The sequence below is a fragment of the Mustela erminea genome, chromosome 7, assembly GCF_009829155.1.
Source record: "Mustela erminea isolate mMusErm1 chromosome 7, mMusErm1.Pri, whole genome shotgun sequence".
In the NCBI taxonomy this organism is placed as follows: Eukaryota; Metazoa; Chordata; class Mammalia; order Carnivora; family Mustelidae; genus Mustela; species Mustela erminea.
The window spans coordinates 139771444-139796141 of NC_045620.1; the positions used below are offsets into that span (position 1 = coordinate 139771444).

A 24698-nucleotide genomic window follows, 5' to 3' on the forward strand; every position below is an offset into this window, starting at 1 on the left:
ACAGCTGGTTGCCCAGAGCCTGACCATCCGAATGCTCAGCAGGCCTTTCTGTTGTTTGCTGTTTGGCTTTTAATCATTCGGTTTTGAGTGGGTGTCGGACTAGTTATTTTTGATTGAGCGTTTGACATTGTGAAAAAAACTGTAGAACCTTTGGAGGTCTTTGTCTTCCTCCAGAGGATGGGCGGGTCTCGCCGGCCCAGGAGCACCTGTCTGCTCAGTTACTTAGAATCCAGTGGCGGACCACGATGACCTGGAGCAGCATTCTGTGCGGGTTGACACCTTTACTCCTGGCCTCCGCCCTCCAGGACCCCAACCCTGCCTGTTAGCTCTCCGCCGGCCCCTTCTCCGGGGCGGGCCCTGCACTCCGTGTTTGTCCCCTCAGTCCAGGGGCCCGTCAGAAGTGTTCCTTGGTGTCAGCTGCGAGCCACCCTTCTGGACTGGCAGCTGAGAGCGGGCTGGAGGTCAGGCTTGCCCCTCGATGCTTTGCTCCTTCCCAGGATTGTTCTTCGCTGTGGGAGCTCCTTAAAGGAGGCCTTGGAACAAATTCATAGTATTTTGTTTCATTTTAACGGTTGCCCTCTGCCAGAGCTTGGTTTAAACCACCTCTTCTGCCATTGCTGGGGGCGGTTTTCTGCTGCACTGTTGAAGGATGATTTGTTCCACCAGTCTGTTGCCGTTGAAAATTGTGGTTTCATTAAAAATACCATTTACATTTTATTGCTTATTTTCTGTGCCCGTTTATAATTGTTTCTATGTATGCATTTGAATGGAATTGTTAGTCACAATGTATACGAAAGTTGAAGGCCTTGCATCCACATTTCTGAGTTGCCTAGTGGGCACTTTGAACTACTGCCACCCCAGCAGCCGCAGAGAAGGTAACTGCCTTCTAAGCTCTGTCAAGTCGAACTGCTTAAATGTGTGTGCGCTTTCCTTCCCTCCCACAGGCACGTGCCCTCACACCTCAGACTGCAGAAACAGATGCCATTCGGTTTTTGGTCGGGACGCAGTCTCTCAAATATGATAATCAGGTAACTATGTTTGACAAATGTATACATGTTAATTACTAAGCCTGTTCTTACTTTTATAATAATTTTGCTCTTGATTTTTTTCAAGCAACACTTGGGAAAATTAATGCCACACAAACAAAATAAAACTTTCATTGGGATTTAAATATCCGAGCTTACATAATAATCGAGCTCAGCGATGTAAGCGTGCTCCGGGCAGCATGGCTCTTGTGGTTTCCGTCTGAGGTCATGTAGGGTTTGCCGCATAAGTGACTGAGGAGCTCTCCAGGCACATGGTCGGCGCTACTGCCTGTCCCTGGGCCGCCGGGGGACACACAGTGTTCTTGCCAGCTGAGTCTGGATGAGGCCATCATCTGTCAAGGGCCACGCTTTCACTGCCGCACACAACAGGAGGGGCTGTTCTAGCCACTGCTGTAGTGAGAACGGTTGGCGGCTGACAGATCAGCCTTCAGCTCATGGCTCGACGCAGACGTTTGACCTTGACCGAATGGATTAATCTTGCTGGAGTTCATTTTCCTCATCACCAAGCTGGAGATAAGGCCATGTGGTCTCTGTACCTCGCGGGTGCTGAGGATGTTGTGAAGAAGTGAACTGCTTGGATCCTGGGGAAATGGACAAAAGCCGTGTGTCTTGGAGCGGGGCCTCTGCCCAGTTACCACTGTCCCGCAGGGGGAGTGACTCTAAGATGGCCTTGAAAGTGTTTGGTGCCGGGTGTGGTGTAGTGAAATCGCCACGCTTGTGTTTTTAAATTCACATAGTCATTTTGGCGTCTGGTCTCGTGACCTATATGTGGAGATTTATAAATAAATGTTTATGTTCCTTAACCTTTATTTCCTATACCCAAAACATAGGTGTTAGGTCCTCCAATAATGGGTCCGTGATCAAAGGAGCAAGACTGATACAAAGCACAGGTCAAGCAAAGCTTTATTTTGCACCAAGCATCGAGAATCAAACCGACCCATCCACCGCCAGTCTCCAGAATTAGCTCTGTCAAGGTCTCTTTAGGAGTCCGGTTCATTCTCTCTACTTGCCTGGAGCTCTGGGGCCGGTAGGCACAAGGTAGTTTCCAATTAGTGCCTACGGCCTTGGCCAATGTCTATGACACCAAACTCACAAATGCAGGGCCGTTGTCTGACCCGATCGTGAGAGGCAGCCCAAACCTAGGAATTATTTCTTCTTGGCTACCGCTTTTTTACCGCTTTTTGGCTACCTCTCCTGCCGTCTCACATTTGGCGGAAAAGCCTCTACCCAGCCTGAAAGGGCATCTACAAAAACTAACATGTACTTGTGCCCATGTTTTCTGGGTCTCATCTCTGTAAAATCTATTTCCCAATAAATTCCTGGTTCCTTACCTCTTTCTCTTTTCCCTCTTCTCATTCTAGTTCCTCCTGAATTAACTGCCTGGCATTGAGCACATCTGTCAACTATATCCTGAATCATATGCCCTAATTTAGAAACCTGGAACTGCTTGCCTATAAGCTCCTTGAGTTTGCGTGTCCCCAAATGAGTACTCTGATGTATCTGGTCTACTAACTTCTTACCTAGACTTCAAGGAAGAATTAACTTTCCTGTTTTAGTCTTAGCCCAGTCCCCTTCATAGTCCAATTTAGCCCATTTTTGTAAATACTTTAAATCTTCCTCTGAATAGTCCAGCTTTTCTGGTAGGGCTGGAGCCAGGAGTGTCACCAGCTCTTGCACTGTTTCTCTGGCTGCTTGCTTTGTGGCTTGACCTGCTAATTGGTTTCCTTTTGAAATCAGATCAGTCCCCTTTTGGTGTCCCGGGCAATGCATAATGGCCACCTCTTTTGGGTCCCAAACAGCCTGGAGGAGAGCCAGTGTTTCTCCTCTGTTTTTAATTCCTTTTCCTTCTGCTGTTAATAGGCCCCTTTTTGTAAAAAGCCCCATGGATATGGAGAGTAGCAAAGGCGTACCGCTGTCCTTATAGATGGTGGTGACTTTACCTTTGGCCATCTGTAGTGCCTTGGTAAGTGCAATCAGCTCCGCTTTTTGCACCGAGGTTCTGTGTGGCAGGGCTGCTGTCCAGAGTTTCTGCTCAGGGGAAACCACTGCAGTCCCCGCATACCTCTTTCCATCGACCATGTAGCTACTCCCGTCTGTGAACAGAGTCATCTCTGCATCCAGGAGGGGAATGTCTCTGAGGTCCAGCCTTATTCCTGTGACTTGGGTTAGAACCTCCCTGCAGTCGTGTGGGTGGTCAGCCAGCTCTTCTGGCAGCAGCGTGGCTGGATTTAGCACCGCCGGGGGCCGGAGGGTCACTCTTGGTTCGTTGAGGAGGCGGGCCTGATACCCCGTCACTCGGGCGTTCATCATGCAGCGGTCTGGTGGAGTCCGGAGAAGGCCCTCGATAGCGTGAGTGGTGGTCAGGATGAGATTTTGACCCAAAGTCAGTTTACTTGCATCTTGACCAGGAGGGCCATGGCAGCAATTATGTGGAGGCAAGGGAGGAACCCAGCCACCATTGGATCTAATTTCTTGCTAAGATAGGCTACTGGCCTTTGCCAAGGCCCCAGAGTCTGAGTTAAAACTCCTTTGCCCACCATTGCTTTTTCATCCACATACAAGTGGAAGGGCTTGGTAACATCTGGGGTGGCCAATGCTGGGGCACGCAGTAAGGCTCTTTGAAATTCCCGAGATGCTCCTTCTGCCTCAGCTGTCCACTCTATCATAGTGAGCCCTCTTTTGCCAGTTCGTAGAGAGGTCGGGCAACCTCCGCAAATCGCGGTATCCACAGCCTACAGTAGCCCGCCGTCCCAAGAAACTCCCTCTCTTGTCGGGACGTGGTGGAGCGGGGGTATTGGGTGATGACCTGTTCCCTGGACTCAGACAGTGAACGCATGCCCTCGTGGAGATCAAAGCCTAGATAAGTGGCATGGCTCTGACAGAGCTGTGCTTTCTTCACTGACACCCCGCACCCTTTTTCCTGCAGAGTCTGTGAGAGAGCTCTCGTCCCCTGCAAACATGACTCAGTCCTCAGTGGCTGCTAGCAAGTCATCAACGCACTGTAACAGAGTGACTCCGGGTTGGAGGTTCTGTACTCACGCAAATCCTCATGTAGGGCCTCGTCAAAAATGGTGGGTGAATTCTTGAATCCTTGGGGAAGTCCTGTCCAGGTGAGCTGGCCTTGGAATCCTTCTTGTGGGTCAGACCACTCAAACACAAAAAGGTGCTGAGAATTCCTTTGCTAAAGACATGCAGAAAGAATGCATCCTTGAGATCCAAGACGGTATACACAGTTCTTCTGGGGCCCAGGAGGGAGAGTAGGGTATAGGGGTTAGGCACTGTCGGGTGGATATCTTCAACCTGTTTATTAACTTCCCGCAAGTCTGGACGGGTTGGTACTCCCCAGTCTCGGCCTTTTTAATGGGCAGCAAAGGTGTGTTCCCTGGAGACTTGCAAGCAACTAGGATCCCGTCTCCTCGGAGGCGTTCATGTGTTTCCTGATCCTTCCTTTGCTTCCCAGGGGAGGGGGTGCTGCCGGACTCGAACAGCCGTGGCCGTTGCTTTTCATTGTATCACCACTGGAGGCTGTCCCTTGGCCAAGCCAGGGGGCTTCCCTTCTGTCCAGACTTCAGGACACTCGACCTGTAGGGTTTGGAGAAGGCTCCCTTCTCTTGTCTGCTCTGGTTCTGAGACTGGCTGGCAAAGAAGGTATCCATCTCCTGCTGCCACAAACATCTGCACAGTGGGTTGTCTCAAGGTTACGGTCATATCTCCTTCCGAGAACTGAATGCCAGCTCGTAGTTTGTGGAGGATATCCCTTCCCATCAGGTTATACGGGGCGTTAGGGAGGACCAAGAATCAATGCTTGACTACTCCCGAGGCCAAATTTAAAGTCCTTTCTGTTGTTCGTTCATGTCTTTCTGTGCCATTCACCCTTGTACCCAGAATTCCTCTCCAGATAGTTTTCCCATAGGTTTAAGTAATGAGGAAAATTGGGCTCCCGTGTCCACCAAAAAATCAATTGATTTCCCTTCCGCTTCAGTTTTTACCCGAGGTTCGGGGAGGGCTCCAAACCACGGCCGCTTCGGTCTCTGGTGGCCAGCATTGCCGTCTTCCTCTCGGGGCACTCCCTGGCCCAGCGTGCTTTTTACTCACAGTAAGCGCACTGGTCTGAATCTGCGTCTTCCCGCCTGTCTTCTCTGTGCTCAGGCTTTTCCTCCCACTGACCACCCCTGCCTGCCTTTTCCCTTTCCACTGACCTCTTTCCCGTCTCCTCCCCGCCTCATGCAATGCCAAAACCGTAACCAGGTTTTTGGTCTGTTTTTCATCCTCTTGCGCATCCCTGTTGTTAAACACCTTTTCTGCTATTCCCACTAACTCAGATTCTTTCCTTCAAATCCTTCAATTTTCTGAAGTTATTTCCTCTTTATATTTCCTCTTAAATTTCCTCTTTATATCTGGGGCTGACTGACTGGCAAAAGCAAGACTCACTGCCCTCTGATTTTTGGGTGCCTCAGGGTCGATCGGGCTGTATATTTTATAGGCTCCAATAAGCCTTTCTAGGAAAGCTCCCGGAGACTCATTCTTACCTTCAGTCACCACACTAATTTTAGATCTTTTTATGGGTCTCCTTACAGCTGCCTGGAGTAGAGCCTGGCGGTAGAAGCGGAGGCTCTCCTTACCTTCATTGGAGTTTGACTCCCAGTCGGGGGGTTCCCTCGGGCAGGAGTCCTCCCTTCGCCAGGGATCGAGGTCCCTGCCAGGTCTCTCGCTTATCACCTTACGGGTTTCTCGCGTGATGCGATCGCTCTCTTCCGCATTAAAGAGAGCCATAAGGAGCTGTTGAATACCCACCCAGGTGGGCTGATGGGTAAGAAAGACAGTCTCCAGGAGACCAGTTAAATCCTGAGGGCGGACAGAGAAGGATCTGTGTCGGGCCGTCCGGTTACAGATGTCAGAAGAGGAGAAAGGGGTAGAGGTTGGGGGGCGCCCTCTCCCGTCTGATAGAGCCACCTCATGGAGAGGCCGCATCGGCGCGGATCGAACTGGTGAGTTAGAGGGAGGCAGAGGGGGATAGAGGAAAGGGGAAGGATCAGGGCGGTCTCTCTGCTTGGTGGTCCCATAGGTGGACCCCAACCGCATATGAGGGGGACTGGTAAGGGCATCTCAGGACCGAGAGTCAGGTTTAGGGGACAGATGGGGGGGCATTCCACATCCTCCACATCCGATGGGGGAGGACGGTCCTCTTCCTTGGTCCCCTCATCTCTCTGTTCTGGTTCTGGTGATCCACCCTGCCTTAGAGGGAGAGAGATGGTTTCCTTAGTAGGGGAAGGTGAGACTTGAGCCAGGACGGTGGCTTTTCTATCAGATATCGCCAGGCCATGATGTATGGTATTTGGTCTCGATGGAGATCGAAGACCTTACTCTGGGTAGAGTAGATCTGAACCAAGGCAAACATTCCTTCCAGCGGCCGCCCTGTGGAGAAAATGGGCCACTCTAATTGGCAGTGTTTTTAGTTTAACCGGGTAAACCTTGTTACCCGACTGGGTGGCTTTACCTTGAAAATCCTTGATATGCTAGAGAACAAGACTTAAGGGTGTCACAGTTCCCTTACTCCCCGCTTGCCCCATTTCTCCAAACACAATAAAGAACACAACAGACAACAAAAAGATAAGACAAAGACAACCACAGGCCCAGTGATCCTCATCCAGAGCCTGCTGCTGGTGGGGACTTTCTCCATCCCCTGCAAACACAATAAACAACAGACAACAAAAGGACAAGACAAAGACAACCACAGGCCCAGGGGTCCTTACCCAGAACCTGCCACCGATGGGGACTTTCTTGATCTCCTGACTGCCCAGGGGGACTTGAATCCTGTGACTGCACAGGGGGACTCGAACCCCCTGACGATCTACCAGTGGTGGGATGGGGCGTCCCTGCATCCACTCCAGCTCTGGGGAGCATGGCTGCATCTAGCTTCTCCCTGGTGGGCTATACCCTGGAGCTCTGCAACCAGACAGACAGACAGGATCCTGAAATCTTACCTCTGGAAGCTTTTCCCAGAAATTCTGATGCTGGCTCAGTTCTCATCGTTTGATCCCAGACGAGCCCCCAGTGATAGGTCCCCCAGTAATGGGTCCGTGATCAAAGGAGCAAGACTGATACAACGCGAAGGTCAAGCAAAGCTTTATTTTGCACCAAGCATCGAGAATCAAACCGACTGGTCGGGGCTGTCTCTTACAAAGAGGCGACCCCTCCCAGCCTCACAGACTAACTTTTATAGAGCAAAGGCCATGTGGTTGAGCCTGGGCACACACAGGTGGCCAATGAGATTGCAACACACAGAGACAACTGTACAATCATGCTAGGTCACACACGGGTGGCCAACGGAATTTCAATTTACCCTAGTAGATATTTGCACTAGCCTATCACCTTGGTCAGAATTGGCACCCAAAAGGCAGGGCCCACTCTCCTTGGTAGCTAGGGAGACAGTATGTGCACCCCACTGATTGGATGTCTCCACCTGGCCTGACCCGCCCTTGTATCTGGGCTTTGCTACCTGGGACTGGTTTCCGGACTTGTTTTTAAGTAAGTTCCTCTGGGAGGGGCAGGGTCAATCTAAGTTTGCTGCATAAACAACAAAATGGCTCCCTCTGGCTAAGTAGGCCCTTACAATAGGAAAACCTTTATATACAAGGAATATTTTTATAATGTTACAAATAATTGTGAAACACTTAGCAGCCATCAAAATGTGCGGGAATCAGGTTGACGGGAGCTGCTTTCTATGGTGGCAGATTCACAGGTTGGGACCCCGTTGAACCTGGTTCCTCGTGGTGGAGTCGTCATCATAGATTGCACTCATTAAGTTATAAACTCATTAGTGGCATAATTTCAGAATCGTTCGGTGATTCAGTGAAATGTTAGGATTTTATCTATTGTGTGATCTCAGTAGTGTCAAAAAAGACAATTTCTTAGTGGCTACAAATGTTGACTCGTTAGGTGTCTCCATGGGGCCCATAGAATATTACATCAGTTATACCTCAGAACAGTGGTGAATCGAGTTCAAACGCGAGTCTTACACACGGTGAAGAACTCGGAGGAAACTGGTCAAACAGCCTCAAAATTTGAGCCACAGTAACCTATGGGTGAGGTGAGCATTTGTGAGGTAGATCATTTTCCTAATTTTCACTTTTCTGAATGTGTGTGTCACGTTCCTTCTGGCAGAATGTCAGGAAGAATGACTTTCTTAGGAGGATGGTTTCCGGTGGGCTCTCGCGGGGAGGAGGGACCTGGTGTGCGGGGCGCCAGCTCAGAGCTGCTGCTGGTGCAGGTGCGGCCGCCGGGGGAGGGGCTGGGTGGGCTTCGAAGTCGCACTCGTGGCTTCTGTCCCGCGGCTCGGCTGGGAATTGGGCACAGGGTGGGCAGTGGAGAACCCCAGTGGCCCTGTCTCCAGGCGTTGAGCTCCTCACCTCGCCCACCTGCTTTCCCTCCCGCTCGGCCCTGAGGCTGTCCCGCGGACCTTTTAGGTACAGGGATCCGTTTTCAGCCTTCTGAGATTAGGAGGAAATACTCTCATGTCCTCATGCGTGACGGATGCTCAGTGAGTTAAAGGCCAGATGAGACAACAAGGGCACCCACAAGTCGCACGTGGTCGTGACCCCAAGAGAGGAGCAGCCCCGGATGACCCGACATGCTGGTGCGAGGCCTCTGTAGGCTGCGGGCGGCCTGGCGGGGAGCACCGTGCAGGGCGCTGTGGTCTGGGCTCGTGAGCTCAGCATCGCGCTACGCCATTTGTAGCTCTGTGTGGCCCATTTTGTTGGTTTGGTTTCGTGACACAGACAGTCCTGGTTTCCAGAAAGTAGCCATCAGTCCTTGGACCTAGTGAGATGGATGACTTTTGTCCTTAGAAGCCCAGCTTTCCAGAAGCCCAACTCTGTAGGGCCCGGAGAAGGTATGTGTTTAACTTCCATTTTATGGCATCAAGGCTGGAGCTGTTCGGGAGCTTTCCCGAATGCCCGACGCGTGACGGCCGCTTGGGTGCCGTGTTTCCCGAACCCGCTGCCCCCTCTGTCCCTTACCTCTCAGAACGTTCTCGTCACAGCCTGGGGAGGGCCGCCGCCACGCTGAACCAGGGTGGGCGCGCCCGAGAGCCTGCTCTTCCCACGCTTCGCCTCCGGCCGCCTTTCCCGGGTGATGCTTGCACAGCGTGCGCCGGCCAGGCCGCGCTACCCTCCGTCTCTGGGGAAGGTGGGTGACGTGGTTGGGAATGCGTGCGTGCGTGCGCTCCCTCGGTCCACACCCCGGACGCCGTGTGTTGGGGGACCCTGCGGTCCCTCCCGCGGCCTGGCGTGTGAACTGTGTCAGGGTGAGCAGTCGGGTTTGTGTTCTCAGCTGCATGCTCGGGGGGACGGTGGGACAGACGCGAGGCGGTGGGGCAGATGCCAGGGGTGCAACAGATGCGCGCCGCGGGCAGCCTCGGAGTCCAGGCTGGTGGGTCCGGAGGGTGGGCTATGGTGCTGGCCCGCGGCCTGGGGCTCTCATTCCTGGGGGGTGGCTGGGGAGCCGCGAGAGCAGGGAGGGCCGGACCCTGAGCTTGTGCCCCTACACGCCCAACCCGTGTGTTCCCCTCACACAGGCCAACCTCACATGTCCCTGCAACGTGCGTTTCTCTCCTGTGCGATAGGCCTGACTCCCTGCCCACGTGGCGCGTGTCCTCCCACGCGGGGTGTATGTCTCCCGAGGCTGCCTCCCAGCCAGCGGCCCCAAGAGGACACCCCCGGGGCGGTGAGGGCACAGCATTTGCCCTTCTGCTGCCCTCCAGGAGCAGTACGCTTGTTCCTCTGTTTCCCTCTGATGTTATTACTATTACTTTTAAAGATTTATTTGAGAGAGAGAGAGAGCCTGCATCAGGGGCGAGGGGCCAAGGGAGAGAGAGAATCTCCAGCAGATTCCAAGTATGGAGCCCGTTGTGGGGCTTGATCCCCCGACCCCGAGATCCTGACCTGAGCCCAAACCAAAAGTCAGGTGCTTCAGCCACCTCCCCACCCAGGTGCCCCGCCCACCGCGGTTCTCGTCAGAACAGGGTTCTGCAGCGCATTTGTAAGGGGAGAAAACTGGCTCCCCCTGACCCCCCCAGCCCTCCTCCTGGAGGCCCTCCCTGCTGGTTTGCTGACAGTGAGGGTGACCCGGGCTCCGGGGGTCGGTGAGGACGGGGATTCCCGGCTTTGTGCCTCCACGTGGAGCGACAGGACTTCGTAGGGTGCTAGCGACGGCCCCTGTGGCGCCCGCTCGGCTGTGCCCTCCCCGGCACCACCTCCTGGGTGCTGGGACAGGCTGGGAAGGGGGGGGGTCCTGTGCCCCAGAGGCTGCCCACTGACTGCGGGTCAGAGAGACACACATCTGCCGGACGGGGAAGCGGGGCGCTGCTCAGGGCCGGGTGGGGGCCATTCCCACACCTGCGACCTCGGTGGGTGGGGGTCATTGACCCCATTTCCAAGCAGGCAGGGGATTGGTCCTGAGCAGTTCTGGGGTTTTTCGCAGGTGGGCGAGCTGGAATGTGGCCGGAGCGCGGCTGCTCTCCTTCCCTCCCCCTCCTGCTTCCGCCTGCAGCACCGGGGGGCGGGGTTCGTGGCCTGAAGGCGCCCTGCAGGCTTCCCGCAGACACCCACACCCAGACACCCACACCCACGGCTCGTGCTGGGAGCTGCCCCCAGATCAGGCAGCGCCGCCCAGATCGGGGGCCCTGGCCCTGCGGCCCTGCTCCCCCGCCTCCCACGCTGGCCCCGCTGGCTGGTGAGGGTTAACAGCCCCCGGCTTCGCCTCGGGCCAGTAGCTCCTGGGCAGTCATTAATTCCCTAGAAAGTGCCAGTCCCCGAGCCAGTCCTCATTAATTCAGCTGGGCTATTTTCTGGAAATTTCTGAAGCTGTCACAGTCGCTGGCCTGTTTTCTCTGTCAGAGGAACTGCTCTCGTTTCTGCCCTTAGTTTGCAGGCGGCTCCGCGCCAGGAGCCGGAGGGCTGTGTGGGTCCTTCATTTGCTGGTCCTCCTTACGGGGTGGGCGGGACGGTGGGCTGCTTCCCGCCGAGGCCGTGTGCTCGCTGGCTGTCCGGTGGGCGCTCTAGGCAGAGACTCCAAACACGGGGTTCGCTTCTGCGTGCGGTTTTCCCCAAGGTTCCTTTTGCCTGTCGCTAACTTCGCGCTTCTGCCGCCGCCGGGGGAAGAGCCAGCGTGACGGGGGACGCGGACCCTCCTCTCCCCGCACGCTCTGGGAGAAGGTGGGTCCCTGAAGGGGTGACGCGCAGCGGCTTCTTCCCCGGCTTGATCTTTTCCTTTTTAACTTTTGTTTTTAATTTGTAAACTCCATTTTCCTGTGTTTGTGTTTTGATTACGGTCAGCTTCGTTCCTCAGCCGCATCCGTCTGCGAGCTCTGTCCTCGGTGGCCCCGGCTACCCCGAGAAACACCGGGGCCTTTGTTAGACATCGAGACTCAGCGCCCCCTGCCCTGACCTGGAACGGGACCCCCCTCCCCACCCCCTTTTCTCAGTATTGATTACATCTCAGAATTTCGATTTTAATTATTTTTTTAAAGATTTTATTTATTTATTTGACACAGAGAGAGAGGGATCGCAAGTAGGCAGAGAGGCAGGCGGGGGGGTGGGGTGGGGAACAGGCTCCTCACCGAGCAGAGAGCCTGATGTGGGGCTCGATCCCAGGACCCTGGGACCATGACCTGAGCCGAAGGCAGAGGCTTTAACCCACTGAACCACCCAGGCGCCCCTCAGAATTTCTTTTTAAAACAGAGTTCTACTCTATAGCTTTTCAGTTGTTGGGCTTCTGTCTAGAAATGGGATGATAGAGACTGCTGGGGGTTTTCCAGTGACCTGTTAGCTCCCAGCTTTTTCTCCAGCCCTGGGCCAGCCGCAGCGAAGGACCTCCGTCCTGCCCACTTGCTGGCTCTGCATGTTGGTCTCCCTCCGGTTCAGAGGTTGGAACCCAGCCCCCGGTGATGGTAGGAGCGAGTAGGGCCCCTGGAAGTTGCTTAGGTCATGGCAGTGGAGCCGTCGTGAATGGGGTGCACCCGTAGTGTCTTTACTCCTCTGCCACGTGAGGCCACGGGGAGAGGGTGGTCATCAGACCCCAGAGGATGGCTTCCCCCAGACCCAAGCATGCTGTGGCATCCCGAGCTCGGCCTTCCCGCCTCCAGGGGTGTGAGCACTGCATGCCCCTGTGTGTAGGCACCGCCTGTGCTGTTCGTTACAGTAGCCCACGCGCACGAGGACGCTGCTTGTCCAAGAAGTGCCCCCACTGGGCGCAAGGACGGTGTGGAATGTGGGTCTTTTTCTTTTCTTTCTTTTTTGTGGCTCCCAAGTGTAGTTTGGCTTCACGGACAAAGGATGTCCGTACACCGGAGCTTATTTGCGTTGGGAAGGGGTATTAATACGGACAGGTAAGTGATAGCCGACGGGCGCAGTGAGCACCGGGAAACACGTAGCGTGTTTGACAGGAACCGATCGGTTTAAGTCTTAGCTGAAGGATCACTGTGTTTCAAGTCTAACGAAGAAATCCTAGGAATCCATTTTCCTAAGTATACTTACGCTGAAGCGAGAGCCCAGAGAGTGAGTGACCGGCACAGAGTCCACCGGCCGGGAAGCGGCAAAATCAAAACTGGGCGCAGGTCCCCTGGTCCCAGATCACGGTGGACCCCGTGTATCCCCCCGAAGCAGAGTGGACTGACGCTGAAATGGAGCTTTGTGGTCCTGCCTCGAGCCAGGAGGAGAGCGCGCTGGAGGTGTGAGACCCGCCGGAGGACGCCCTCTCCAGGTCTAGTGCCCGCTGCACTGTGGTCTTCGGAAGAAACTGCCGAGAGGGCCTGTTCGCGTCTCGTGGTGGACAGTGTGGTGTGAGGTCTGCGGTGGCGGACGGGCCAGACCTTTCATCCCGCTGGCTCAGGGGCCCCAGCAGGGAGACGTGCCCGTGGCCCAGCCACCGGAACCTTAACGTTCCCTAGGAAGGGAGCTTTTCATTTTTGATTTCTAATTTTAATCATATTTAAAATTTTTTTCTTTCTAATTTGTAAGAGTTTGTTTACCTTCAGTTCAGTGGGAGAGATGAGATTGAGAGACAGTGCAGTGGCCTGGAGTCAGGCTCAGATCTGGCCCCGGGCCACGGCGGAGTCTGGGTCTGTGGCAAGGGACACCGTTCTCGAAGCCCCCATTCCCCAGGAAGATGAGGGAGCGTCAGCATCTTTACCGGCTTCCTAATGAACTGTATGACTCTTACTCCTAACTTTCCATAGTCATCTGTGCCCTTAGCCCAGCACTGGTAAATCCAACTTTAAAAGACTATTGAAAGGTAATAGTAATTCACAATATACAAGTTTGATCTTCATTATAAGCTGTGAAAGCATCTTAGGGACTCAGCTGTGGTGTGGAGGTTTAGGGTGACGGCGGCGCGTCCGCCCGACACTTAGCCGGTATTAGTTGCTCCCTCCTTTGCGGCCCTGCAATCGTGTGCACACACTGTGTTTTCCTTGCGTTGTTCTCAGTACTGCTCTGTAGCTGCAGAGATGTCTTGCACAGAATATTTCCTGGCCCGCCCAGTGTAAGCCGGGGAGCCGGTGGTGCCCTGAGAACAGGCAGCTGGAGATAGGGCCTCCCTCTCTGGCGGCAGGGGCTGATTTTTGCTCTCCTGCTGCCGTGCGGAGGGCAGGGGCCTCGGTGTGCCCTGGATGGCTTGGGGGTTCAGAGCACATGCTCTGGACTCCTGCTTCTAACCGCAGGAGACACCGTATGTCAACTCTCCAAGCCTGTGTTCCTCCCCTGTAGATTGTGGCTGATGATTACCCATGGCTCCTTTCAGGATTAATGGAGATGATGTGTGTCAGATAGCATCGCGCCTGGCCCGTCTTACATGCTAGCCAGTATTACTCTGATCTCTGTTTATGGTGATGTCTTACCGTTCTTTCTGAACATGCCTAGATTAAAACATTTCACGAAGATGCATCCTGTGGGCTGTCTGGAAACTGTAAATGAGGATGTGTGGGAGAATCTGAGGACCGTCAGGCTTGATGATGAAGGTTACGGGCCGGAGTAGTACCCGAGCGTGTCAGGTCAGGAGAGATGGACTTGGTGGGAGGGGGAGGTCTTCGACACGTCCCTCCTTCCTGCTGTGTCCCTGTGCCCAGAAGTGCAGAAAGGAGCCTAGAGGAACTTTGGATCAGGCTCCAAGGCCTGGACGGCATGTGGACGGCATGTGGACGGCATGTGGACAGCATGTGGACAGCATGGGCTTTGTGTCCTCACACGGAGAAGAGGGCATCCTGGTGAGGTGGTGAGAAGGAAGGCTTCCCCAGGTGAGAGTGACCTGGGGGGCGTCGGGTAGGAGAGGCCGGCAGCCACAGGCCCCCGACCGGGGGAGAGGTCCGCGGGCGGGGTGCTGTGAGTCGGTGCCGCGACGTTGGGCTTTCTTCACGGTGGGCCGACCGAGCCAGCAAACAGGAATTCTGCCGACGGGGCTCTGGTTACGGGCCCTGGCATTTGGGTGCCTTGCAGAGGCATAGATGAGGGAACAGGAAAATAGTACATAGAAGTGCCTTCATTCATTTTCTTCGGTCTTCATGGATTTCCAGATAAGTAGGAAATGTGTCAAATAATAAAGAAGAAAGAAAAAAATTTCCTCTTTACTGTAACAACACAAAAATTATTCCCGATTTTGTATATTGCCCTGTAGTCTATGTTCACACATGACTTTTATATAATTGCAAGCCACTTTATATTCTGCTCGTGAAATTTATGCTTTCATAAAACTTCTGTGTTTATAATTGTTCTTTATTATGATTTTTTAAAAAGATTTTATTTATTTATTTGATAGAGAGAGATCACAAGTCGGCAGAGAGGCAGGCAGAGAGAGAGAGAGAGGGAAGCAGGCTCCCCGCTGAGCAGAGAGCCCGATGCAGGACTCGATCCCAGGACCCCGAGATCATGACCTGAGCTGAAGGCAGAGGCTTAACCCACTGAGCCACCCAGGTGCTCCCTTTATCATGATTTTTTAAAAATATTTCATTTATTTGAGAGAGAGAGCGTGTGTGTGGGTATGTGCAGGGTAGGCTGCAGAGGGAAGAGGAGGAGCAGATTCCCTGCAGCACGCGGAGTCAACTGTGGGGCTGGATCCCCGGACCTGAGCTCCAGACCTGAGCTGAAACCAAGAGTCGGGCACTTAACCCATTGAGCCACCTGGGCGCCCCATGCTTTGCATGATTTTTAGAACTATTTAATACTCCATCATTTTTATGTTGTTCATTTATTTTCTGGGACAGGTTTTAGGAAATCCAGTTATTTCAGCTTCAGCATTTATATAGTTCCTATTTATGTATTGTAATAAGTCTTTGGAAAGAATGATTCAGATGTTCAGCATTTACTGATTTTACTGTAGCCTTCCCCGTGTGGATTGTCACTATTTCATCAGCATCACAGAATTCTTATTTATTCTTTTTTTTCAAAGATTTTACCTATTTATTTGACCGACAGAGATCACAAGTCGGCAGAAAGGCAGGCAGAGAGAGAGAGGGGGAAGCAGGCCCCCTGCTGAGCAGAGAGCCCGACGCGGGACTCGATCCCAGGACCCTGAGACCATGACCCAAGCCGAAGGCAGAGGCTTTAAACCACTGAGCCACCTAGGTGCCCCCAGATTTCTTATTTTTAAATGTTTAAGTCATTAGATACAATAAAGAATGACTTTTTTTTTTTTTTTTTTTTTGCTTTTTAGTTTTGTTCTTATGCTCAGTGTGGTGGACTTGCGTGTGAGGCAGGGTGTACACACATCCTGTGTGTCTGAAGTGAACAGCCAGTGTATCTGACACACTTGTGCACACCCCCAGCCCCCTGCCATGGCCATGGTACTGCCCCCACCGTCACCTATAGCTCCTCAGCCCGTGTTACGGGCTGGGCTGTGCCCCGTTGTTGGCGATCACCGGCGAAGCTGCTGTGAGCCGTGCCGTGCCCGTCTTTTGCCTTGGTGTCACTTGGGTACAGGCCCAGCAGTGGGCTCCTGGGTCTTAGGACACGTGTGTGTTTAACTTCAGTCCACCAGATACTTCTCTCAGGAATCACTTCATTACTTAGTAATTGTTAATAGCTTTTTAATGTGTAACATGTCCCCAGAGGGAGAAGGTGTTTACGGGTTAAATTCCCTCATGTGTGGGGAGGAAACAGTTCTAAGATAACGTGATTTGTACCTTTGAACCCAGTGTGGAAACTGCACTGGGCTATGTGGCAGGAAGAGCTTGCTGAAAGTAATTTTTATTATTTATTTATTTATAAAAGATTTTATTTGTTTATTGGAGAGAGAGGGAGGGATCGGGAGAGAGAGCGCGTGCACGTGGTGGAGGCGGGGAGGGGGAGAAGCAGGCTCCCTGCAGAGGGGGGCCCCACGCAGAGCCTGACTTCAGGCTCGATCCCAGATCCCAGAGCCCTGTTATCACGACCTGAGCCGCAGGCAGGCGCTTCACCCCCCGGGCCAGCCAGGTGCTCTGAAAGCAGTTTTATTTTATTTTATTTTATTTATTTATTTTTTTAAAGATTTATTTATTTATTTGACAGAGAGAAATAACAAGTAGATGGAGAGGCAGGCAGAGAGAGAGAGAGGGAAGCAGGCTCCCTGCTGAGCAGAGAGCCCGATGCGGGACTCGATCCCAGGACCCTGAGATCATGACCTGAGCCGAAGGCAGCGGCTTAACCCACTGAGCCACCCAGGCGCCCTGAAAGCAGTTTTAGAAGTAAAAGTAGCAACAACGATTCTTCATCTCTTCCCCCAGAGGAGGGGGGAAGGCCCGAGTGTGCGCCGTGGTGAGCCGGGCACGCTGCACTCGGTTTCTGGTGATCCTTCATCTTCAGTGCGCATGTGGGAATCGGAGGCGCGGGGCCACACGGGCTCGCAGTGTCAGCGTGGGGTTTGCGTTCTGGGTCCAGAGCTACCCTTTGTCGGGGCCGGAGGTTATTTTGCCATCCAAACCGGGCGGCGGAGGAAGTCGTGAAGACTAGAGCCAGGCTCTCTGAACCGAGGGTGGAGTGTGAGGCTTTTGGATGCCACGGAAACATTTTTTAAAACAGCATTTAATGTTCCGATCGCAAAGTGGTGCATATTAATCACACACGAAATGTGGAAACTACAGACAAGCCCCCAAAGAAGTGAAGGAAGAACCTGCCGCGGTCCCGCTGTCCGCGGGTGACCGACCGTGTACCTCCTGGCTGTCCCCTGGATCTTGCATGCAGACACCGCCCGCAGCCCTCACACGGCTCTGCTCATTCTTCTCCCCTTAAATATAAGTTACGGACCCTCTTCCCTGGCACTAAACGGTCCTTTATAGCATATGGAATGGCTTGTAGTATTACGTTATAGTCAAATACCACAATTTATTTGAGCAGTTCGCCACTGCCAGACATTCAGCTGACTTCTGATTTCTCATCGCGATAATCAATGCCGCCGTGAACATTTCCGGACATAGATCTTCATGAAGATCCGTGAATAATTTCTTAGTATAAATTCATTTTTAAAACAAATGTTTTATTTGTTTTTATTTGACTTAGATACTGATAAAAGTATGAATGTGACAATCATTTTATTCCTGTAAAAATTGTCCAGAATATCACTGAGGGAGCATACGTAACCTTCCGTGGCTGAAATATGATACTCTCATGTTTATATATGGTGCGATTGTGAGCATTGGCAGCCGTCGGACTCCTTTATGGAAAGATGTTTAAGATGTGTGCATGTGTGACGCTTTCTCGCCCCTTCCCAACTCCATCACTGCGGTGCCTGAACTGAGTTAGGCCTTGTTTGGCGTGAGCACCGTGTGGGTGCCCTGATTCTGGCTGGGTGGCGGCTACATGTGCCCCACGGCCACGGGCAGCTCTGAGGCTCTAGGCTCATTTGCACAACCCTTGACACCCCCAGCCCTAGTGACAGCCCTGGCCTGACCAAGCCACCTGGGGACGGAGCTTTCGCTGCCTTGTTTCTTTAGCACCGGGTGTGTGGGGGGCTGGGCTACGTGGGTTGCACACTTAAAAATACTCCATGGGGAGTGATCCGAAAGGGCACGTGCACCCGAATGTTTATAGCAGCCATGTCCACAATAGCCAAACTATGGAAAGAACCTAGATGTCCATCCACAGATGAATGGATCAAGAAGATGTGGTATATATACACAATGGAATACTATGCAGCCATCAAAAGAAATGAAATCTTGCCATTTGCGACAACGTGGATGGAACTAGAGCGTATCATGCTTAGCGAAATAAGTCAAGCAGAGAAAGACAACTATCATATGATCTCCCTGATATGAGGAAGTGGAGATGCAACATGGGGGCTTAAGTGGGTAGGAGAAGAACCAATGAAACTAGATGGGATTGGGAGGGAGACAAACCATAAGTGACTCTTAATCTCACAAAACAAACTGAGGGTTGCTGGGGGGAGGGGGTTTGGGAGAAGGGGGTGGGGTTATGGACATTGGGGAGGGTATGTGCTTTGGTGAGTGCTGTGAAGTGTGTAAACCTGGTGATTCACAGACCTGTACCCCTGGGGATAAAAATATATGTTTATAAAAAATAAAAAAATAATAAAAAAAAAAAGAATGGCAAGTAGTATTAGTGGATATGTTTTCAGTTTCTTGGAAAACTGAAAATAAAATAGTTATCTTGGATCAGATTAAAATGGCAGGCTAAAGGACTATTTTAGGTGGGCTAAGTTAGGTGCCAAATAAATGCCTCTGCCTTATGTTTATGAATATTAACTTCTGTGATTATGAGAAAGTGTTGGACACATTGAATTGCATTTGACTATTAAGCATTTTCGTACTTAAAAAAACCCAAAAAACAAACAAACAAAAAACTCCATGGGGATCTCAGACCTGTCTTTTGGGAAGAACCCAGGGAGGTGAGCTCATAGAAGTCTATGCTCTTGGTGTGGTAACAGTAAGTTAAGTAAAAATGTTAAAGATGCTTTTGATTATTCTTTGTGATCACTGTAGTTAATTAAGGTGCGTGGGAAGTCAAGTCCTGATGTGCTGTTACTGTGCTTGTAGATCCACATCGTAGACTTCGATGACGAGAACAACATTATAAGTAAAAACGTCCTCCTCCATCAAGTGGGTGAGATCTGGCACATTAGCACCAGTCCTGCCGACAAGGGTGTGCTGGCCACGTGCTACAACAAACGTGAGTACTCGCAGGTGTTGCCACGCACCCGCAGGACGGGTCTTCCGTTGCTGATGGATCAGTGCGTGACCTAGAGGGGTTGAGGGTGGACAGAGGCGCTGCACCCACGGAGAAGCTGCGATAGCACAGGGACGCTAGCCGTGGTCAGTCGCCTATGGTCTGAGTCCGGGGGCTGGAGTTGCGGTTGTTCCAGTCACGGGGACCCCTTGGGGCAGGGGACTGATGTGCTGGAGGGTCTCTGATGAGAGACACAGGGGTCCTGCATTAGTTCACTGTGCCCCTTGGGAGGGCAGCCGGGTGTGTGCATGCACGTGTGTGTGTGCTAGCATGTGTGCACGCGTGTGTGCGTGGGGGGATCCTTGCCCCTAGTAAGAGTCTGCCCTGTGTGCTCTTTGGCTCTTTAGTCTTTGGGGCCTTTGATGTTTGTGCCAACCTAGATGTCCGGCACCCAGCTGGCCACACATCTTCCTCCGTTCTCCTATCTCTGCTGTTGTCCGTAGCTGGTGTTCCTGTTCTGGCTTTGCGGAGAACCCCACGGTCCATCTTTCTCTGTCAGCGGAGTACGGTCTGTCTTGTGCTCTGTAGTCTCTACGGTGTTTCCGCCAGTGTCAGCGGGCCCGGCTGGCTAATGGGCATTCGGCAGCCTCTGCACACGGTCCCCACATTCCGTGTCGCCCCCCTTCCTGACCCGGCCTCAGGATGCTGGCGTGTGCGGCTGTCTGCTGCTGCTGCTGCCAGCCTGGGGCCCCGGGCGCGCCGTGTCTAGGAACCTGCACTGGGACTCTCTGCTCCCTGGGGGTTCTTCACAGGGGTCTTTCTATTTAAGTTCACATAGACCTTTGTGGGTTTGTTTTTTTTATTTTAGATTTTATTTACTTATTAGAGAGAAATAGTGCAAATGAGCAGGGGGAGGGGCAGGGGGAGAAGCAGACACCTCGCTGAGCTGGGAGCCCGGCGTGGGACTCGATGCCAGGACCCCAAGATCATGACCTGAGCCGGCGCAGACGCTTAACCCACTGAGCCACCCAGGCTCCCCTACCTTTGTGTTTTTAACACTTATTGTCTTTGGGGCAATAAAGTTGTTTTCTGAAGGTTCTTTTGCCCCTGAGCCCCCTGTGTTCTTTATCTATTTGTGGCTTCGACTGGCGCTCTTCCACTGCCGAGAACAACCTCCCCAGAGGCCCTCTGGCACTTTCCCTTCTCCCCCGTCGCAGTGTGTCGGGGGCTTCTCGGCAGAGGCTGCTGTATCTTTCTTCCTTGTGCCCTGCCTCAGATCGAGGTCCCTACGTCCCGCCAACTGTGATGGGGCGGCGCCGTCACCTGGAATCTTCCCTGGCCATTTGGGATGTGACAGACTTGACACTGAGACCCCGGCCCCCACGCCCCAGCACTCTTGCTCTTTGTGGTTTTGCGGCTCCTCCCTTTGGAAGCCTGACGCCGTTCTGTGTAAGGCTGTCCCTGCACCCGCCTGTGGGGCACCGTCTCCCCACCACCGTGGTGTTGCTGCGACTTCTGCCTCCGCCCTGGGGCATGGGACCTTGAAAGTAGAGGCAGTCCTCTTCTGGAAAAGTGACTTTTAAACTTTTTTTGACCAATTTCCCTTTTGAGTAACTTAACATCAGCTGACCTTCATTTTAGCTCCCACGTACCTTTAGCGTTGCCGCAGAACACAGCAGACTCGCGGGAGGGACATCGCAGCGCCTTCACCGCACCCTGTCCGCTAGAAGCAGGCCTGGGGTCTTGCCCGCAACTCACAGGAGCGGATCGCAAAAAGGTGTCACATAGCGGTGGCCATCACGGGCCCCTGGTGCGGGGCTGTGGAGGGGCAAAGAGGGACGGGAAAACAGACTCTGCTGAGCACAGAGCCCGGTGCGGGGCTCCATCCCATGACCCTGATGTCATGACCTAAGCCAGAACTGAGAGTCCTGTGCTCAGCCACCGAAGAATCCAACTCAAGTCATCTTTGAAACTGCATGTGAGAAGGCCTCCCTCCGTAGCTTCTGTTCTGCTCGGGAGGGCTGGTGAGTGGCCGTGTTCAGTTACCCCCAGGACCAAAGCAGTGACCACGTGCGGGCAGTAGCTTCTCAGGAACTGGCAGCAGGTCAGGGTGACCTAAACGGGCAAATTCCCCTTCTGACCAGACTGCGAGCAGGTGCGCTCGCTCCCTTACATCTCTGTCCTGCGCGTGCGCTCGCTCCCTTCTGTCTCTGTCACGCACCTGTGCTAGCTTCCTGAACACGTCCTGCGCGTGCGCTCGCTCCCTTCTGTCTCTGTCACGCACCGGTGCTAGCTTCCTGAACACGTCCTGCGCGTGCGCTCGCTCCCTTCTGTCTCCGCATGCACATGCGCTCACTCCCTAACCTCTGTGTGCACATGCGCTCGCTCCCTTACGTCTCTGTCGTGCGCGTGCGCTTGCTCTCTTACCTGTCACGCACGTGTGCTCACTCCCTTACTTCCGGCACACACGCGCACTTGCTCCCTTATATCTGTCGTGTACCTGCGCTAGCTCCCTTAGGTCTCTGTGTGCACGTGAGCTGGCGCCCTTCCCTCTCTGGCGTGCAAGGCGCAGGTGACAGACGCAGGTTGTCCCAGTCTGGAGGGGTCTGTGGCAGTTGGGGAGATGGGTCACCGTCACCCAGCATGATTATGAGAACCTCCCAGTCTGGGCGGTGGGGACAGAGTTGTATGGACAGTGAGCTCTTCTGGAACTTCTTCTGCATGGATGAAGGTTAGAAAAACCAAACTCGAGCTTTTTTCCGGATAATTTTACAAGGCAGATGCATCTTCCCAGAAGCCAGGTGAGGGCCCGTGGGAGGACGGAAGCTGTTTCAGCCGTGCCCCGGGCTGCTGGGGGTCTGCTCCGTGGCCGAGCACATGGCCGGCTGGGTGTGGCCCACCCTAGGTCCCCTTGGGAGACAGGCCTGTGTGTCCCGCACACAAGGAAAGCCTTTGTCCTTGCTCTGTCCTGCCCCAGGAGGCTGTGCCACTGCCCCCAAGCGGCGTGGGGGTCCCACAGGGACGTCGGGGCACGTGTGCCTCACAGCACTTCCTGCCTGCGCCGCGGCAGTGGTTCACACTGGCCCCCCGACCCCGGCGCTGGGCTCCCGTTCACCAGGTGCTTCTGGTAGGGCCTCGGCCCTCGTGTGCAGCCTGACTCCTGAGTTCTGGCTCCTTTGCTCGCGCAGGTTCCTTGAGAAGAAAGTAGATGCTTCAGATAAACTCAGTAGATAGGCTGTTTTCAAACGTCGTGACTTTGCCGCTTTGATTTCCTTTTCTTCTCAGTGTGTGTCTGTGTGCCTGCATGTGTCATATCTGTCATGTGTGTCTTGTACGCATCTGTGTGCCTGCATGTGTGTCATATCGGTCAGGCATGTCTGTGTCTGTGTGTGTCTGTCGTATGCCTGCATGTGTCATATGTCATGCGTGTCTGCCGTGTCTGTGTCATATTTGTCAAGCTTGGTGTGTCTGCCACGTGCTCGAGTATGCCTGCGTGTGTCCTCTCTGTCATGTGCCCGCATGTGTGTCCTACCTGTCAGGTGTGCCCATGTGTCTGCGTGTGCCTGTCTATCACACCTGCCATGTGTGCCTGCATGTGTGTCATTTCTGTTGCACGTCTGTCGTGTGGGTCTTTGTGTCTTTGCCATGTGTCTTCTTGCGTCTCTATGTCCTGTGTGTCATGTCTGTCCCGTGTGACTTACGTCTGTTATGTGTATGCTGTCTGTCATGTGTACCTGTGCGTGTGTCTGCTTGCACAGGTCTGTGCTGTGTGTGTGTGTGTGTGTGGTCCCGGACTGCTCCCTCTTGGCCCCTTCTGGGCAGCAGGGGGCACCAGCGTCCTCCTCACTCTGGCTCTTCCCACCACCTTCTGCGGCTGCGTCCCGGTCGGCTGCGTCCTAGGCTGATGCTGTTTTAAAAGCTTTCTTGCATTTCTCAGATATTTTTCTAAATGCTTTCAGGGGCACGAAGAGCTTGTTTGCAAAGCACATGGCAGAATTGGGCTCATCAGTGACATCTAACTAAGGTGTCCCTGATGGATGGGTTTTCCTACCCTGGCAAGTACTGAGCTCAGTTCCCTGACCTCCGACCCCCAGGCTGCCAGAGACCCTCAAGGCTCTCGAGGCCCTTGGATGTAGCAGGGAACATGGCCAGTCTGTGGGAGAGGTTGACCTTTGGTTGTGTTTCCAGCTCTGTCTGTGTGGGATCCAGTTCAGGGCAGTATTCAAATGTGTCACCAGGCAATGTTGCTCCGACCGCTGCTAGTAAAAAATAATAGGCCGCTGCGTCTGGTAGAGGATTCTGGCTCTGTAACCCCCGATGGGCCCTTCTTCGGGCCTCCCCGCAGGTGGTGGTTCTTGCAGCTGGTTCTGTTTCATGAAGGCCCACGTGCAGTGAGCCTCGCTGACTGTCATGTTCAGAGACCCGTGCGCCAAGGCTCGAAGGAGAGCGCGCAGCCGGAGGATGGCGCTGGGCAAGGTGCTTGCGGTGAAGCAGAGAGGGAAGGCCCGGGCGCCCTGCGGCTGTCGGCTGTGCGGTGGGCTTCCCGAGAAGCTGGGGCCTTTCGGGTCCTTTCCCACCCCCGAGGCTGGCGTGCTTCCTGCGTCATCTCTGGTGCCCGCCCCACCCCCAAGAGGGTGCTTGGAGACTTGACCCCGTGCCCCACCCTGCTGGCCTGGGCGTGTTTCTTAGCTTAGCACCTTCTGTTCCAGGCTTCCTGACAGGCCTGCGTGCAGTCCTTGCAGGGAAGGGCTGTGTGGTTCCGGGAGGTCATCTGTGGTCTTCAGAGGCCGGGTTTTTTTTTTTTAAACATAGAAAGGAACGTAAGCATTTAGCTTACCTGCTGGTTTCTGAATTCCCAGAAAGAGCCAGGGGTTATGTGGGATTGATTGTCCCTGTGTGTTAGTGTTTACCACTTGTAATGAAGAGATTAGGTGTGGCAACAGCTTGGACTCATGTTTAAACCGGTGAAAGCCACTGTGGCTGGACCCTCCCCCTGTCCGCAGCAGCCGCGTGGGTGACCGCGCGAGGGATGTGGGTCCCTTCTGGGCCATCGCTTCTCTGGGCCTCTGGGTTGACTGTTCCAGCTATTCCGAGCTGGAGTTCGGTGCCCAGTAGGGCTGCTTCGATCCAACCAGTTCGTGCCGAGGTCCCAAGTCAGTGCAGCGTGAGTTTCCAGCTGGAGACGTGCGTTCGCGCTCTGCACTTCACCAGTGCCCGGACGGGGTGATGGCGGCTGGGGTGCCCAGACTGCTTCAGACCCAGCACTGAGCTTTGAGGACAGAAAGACGAGAGCCCGGGGTGCAGACAGGAGAGCTGCGTCCCGTGGCGCAGACGCAGAGGCCGTGCGGACGGAGGCGGGTTCGCTCGCGCAGCTTCAGCGCCGAGTCCGGAGCCTTCCCACGCGCGCCGGACCTGAGGCTGAGGCGGTGCAGAGCGGTGTGGGGTGGGTGGGTGGGTGCGCGGGTCGGGGGCGTGGGGAATCCCAGCCCGGCCTCGCCCAGCACGG

At 53.8% G+C, this 24698-nt stretch overlaps 1 protein-coding gene and 1 long non-coding RNA gene across 5 annotated transcripts in view; one reads left to right on the plus strand and one right to left on the minus strand.

The window, feature by feature from the left end:
• EIPR1 (EARP complex and GARP complex interacting protein 1) overlaps positions 1 to 24698 on the plus strand; it is a 127774-nt gene that overhangs the window by 11935 nt on the left and 91141 nt on the right. For 2 of the 4 annotated variants that reach the window (XM_032353439.1, XM_032353441.1), the window contains exons 2-3: positions 945 to 1028; positions 19063 to 19195. In XM_032353439.1, coding sequence (XP_032209330.1) covers positions 945 to 1028; positions 19063 to 19195 — 217 coding nt within the window. Of the gene's footprint in view, positions 1 to 944; positions 1029 to 4062; positions 4157 to 19062; positions 19196 to 24698 lie in introns of those variants that run through there. The other 2 variants (XM_032353443.1, XM_032353440.1) reach the window with 2 other exon arrangements.
• On the minus strand, positions 2020 to 21176 carry LOC116596256. The gene is made up of 3 exons (XR_004288087.1): positions 21166 to 21176; positions 10671 to 10676; positions 2020 to 2102 (listed from the first exon to the last, which is right to left on the minus strand). It is a non-coding gene; the product is annotated as an uncharacterized LOC116596256 (long non-coding RNA).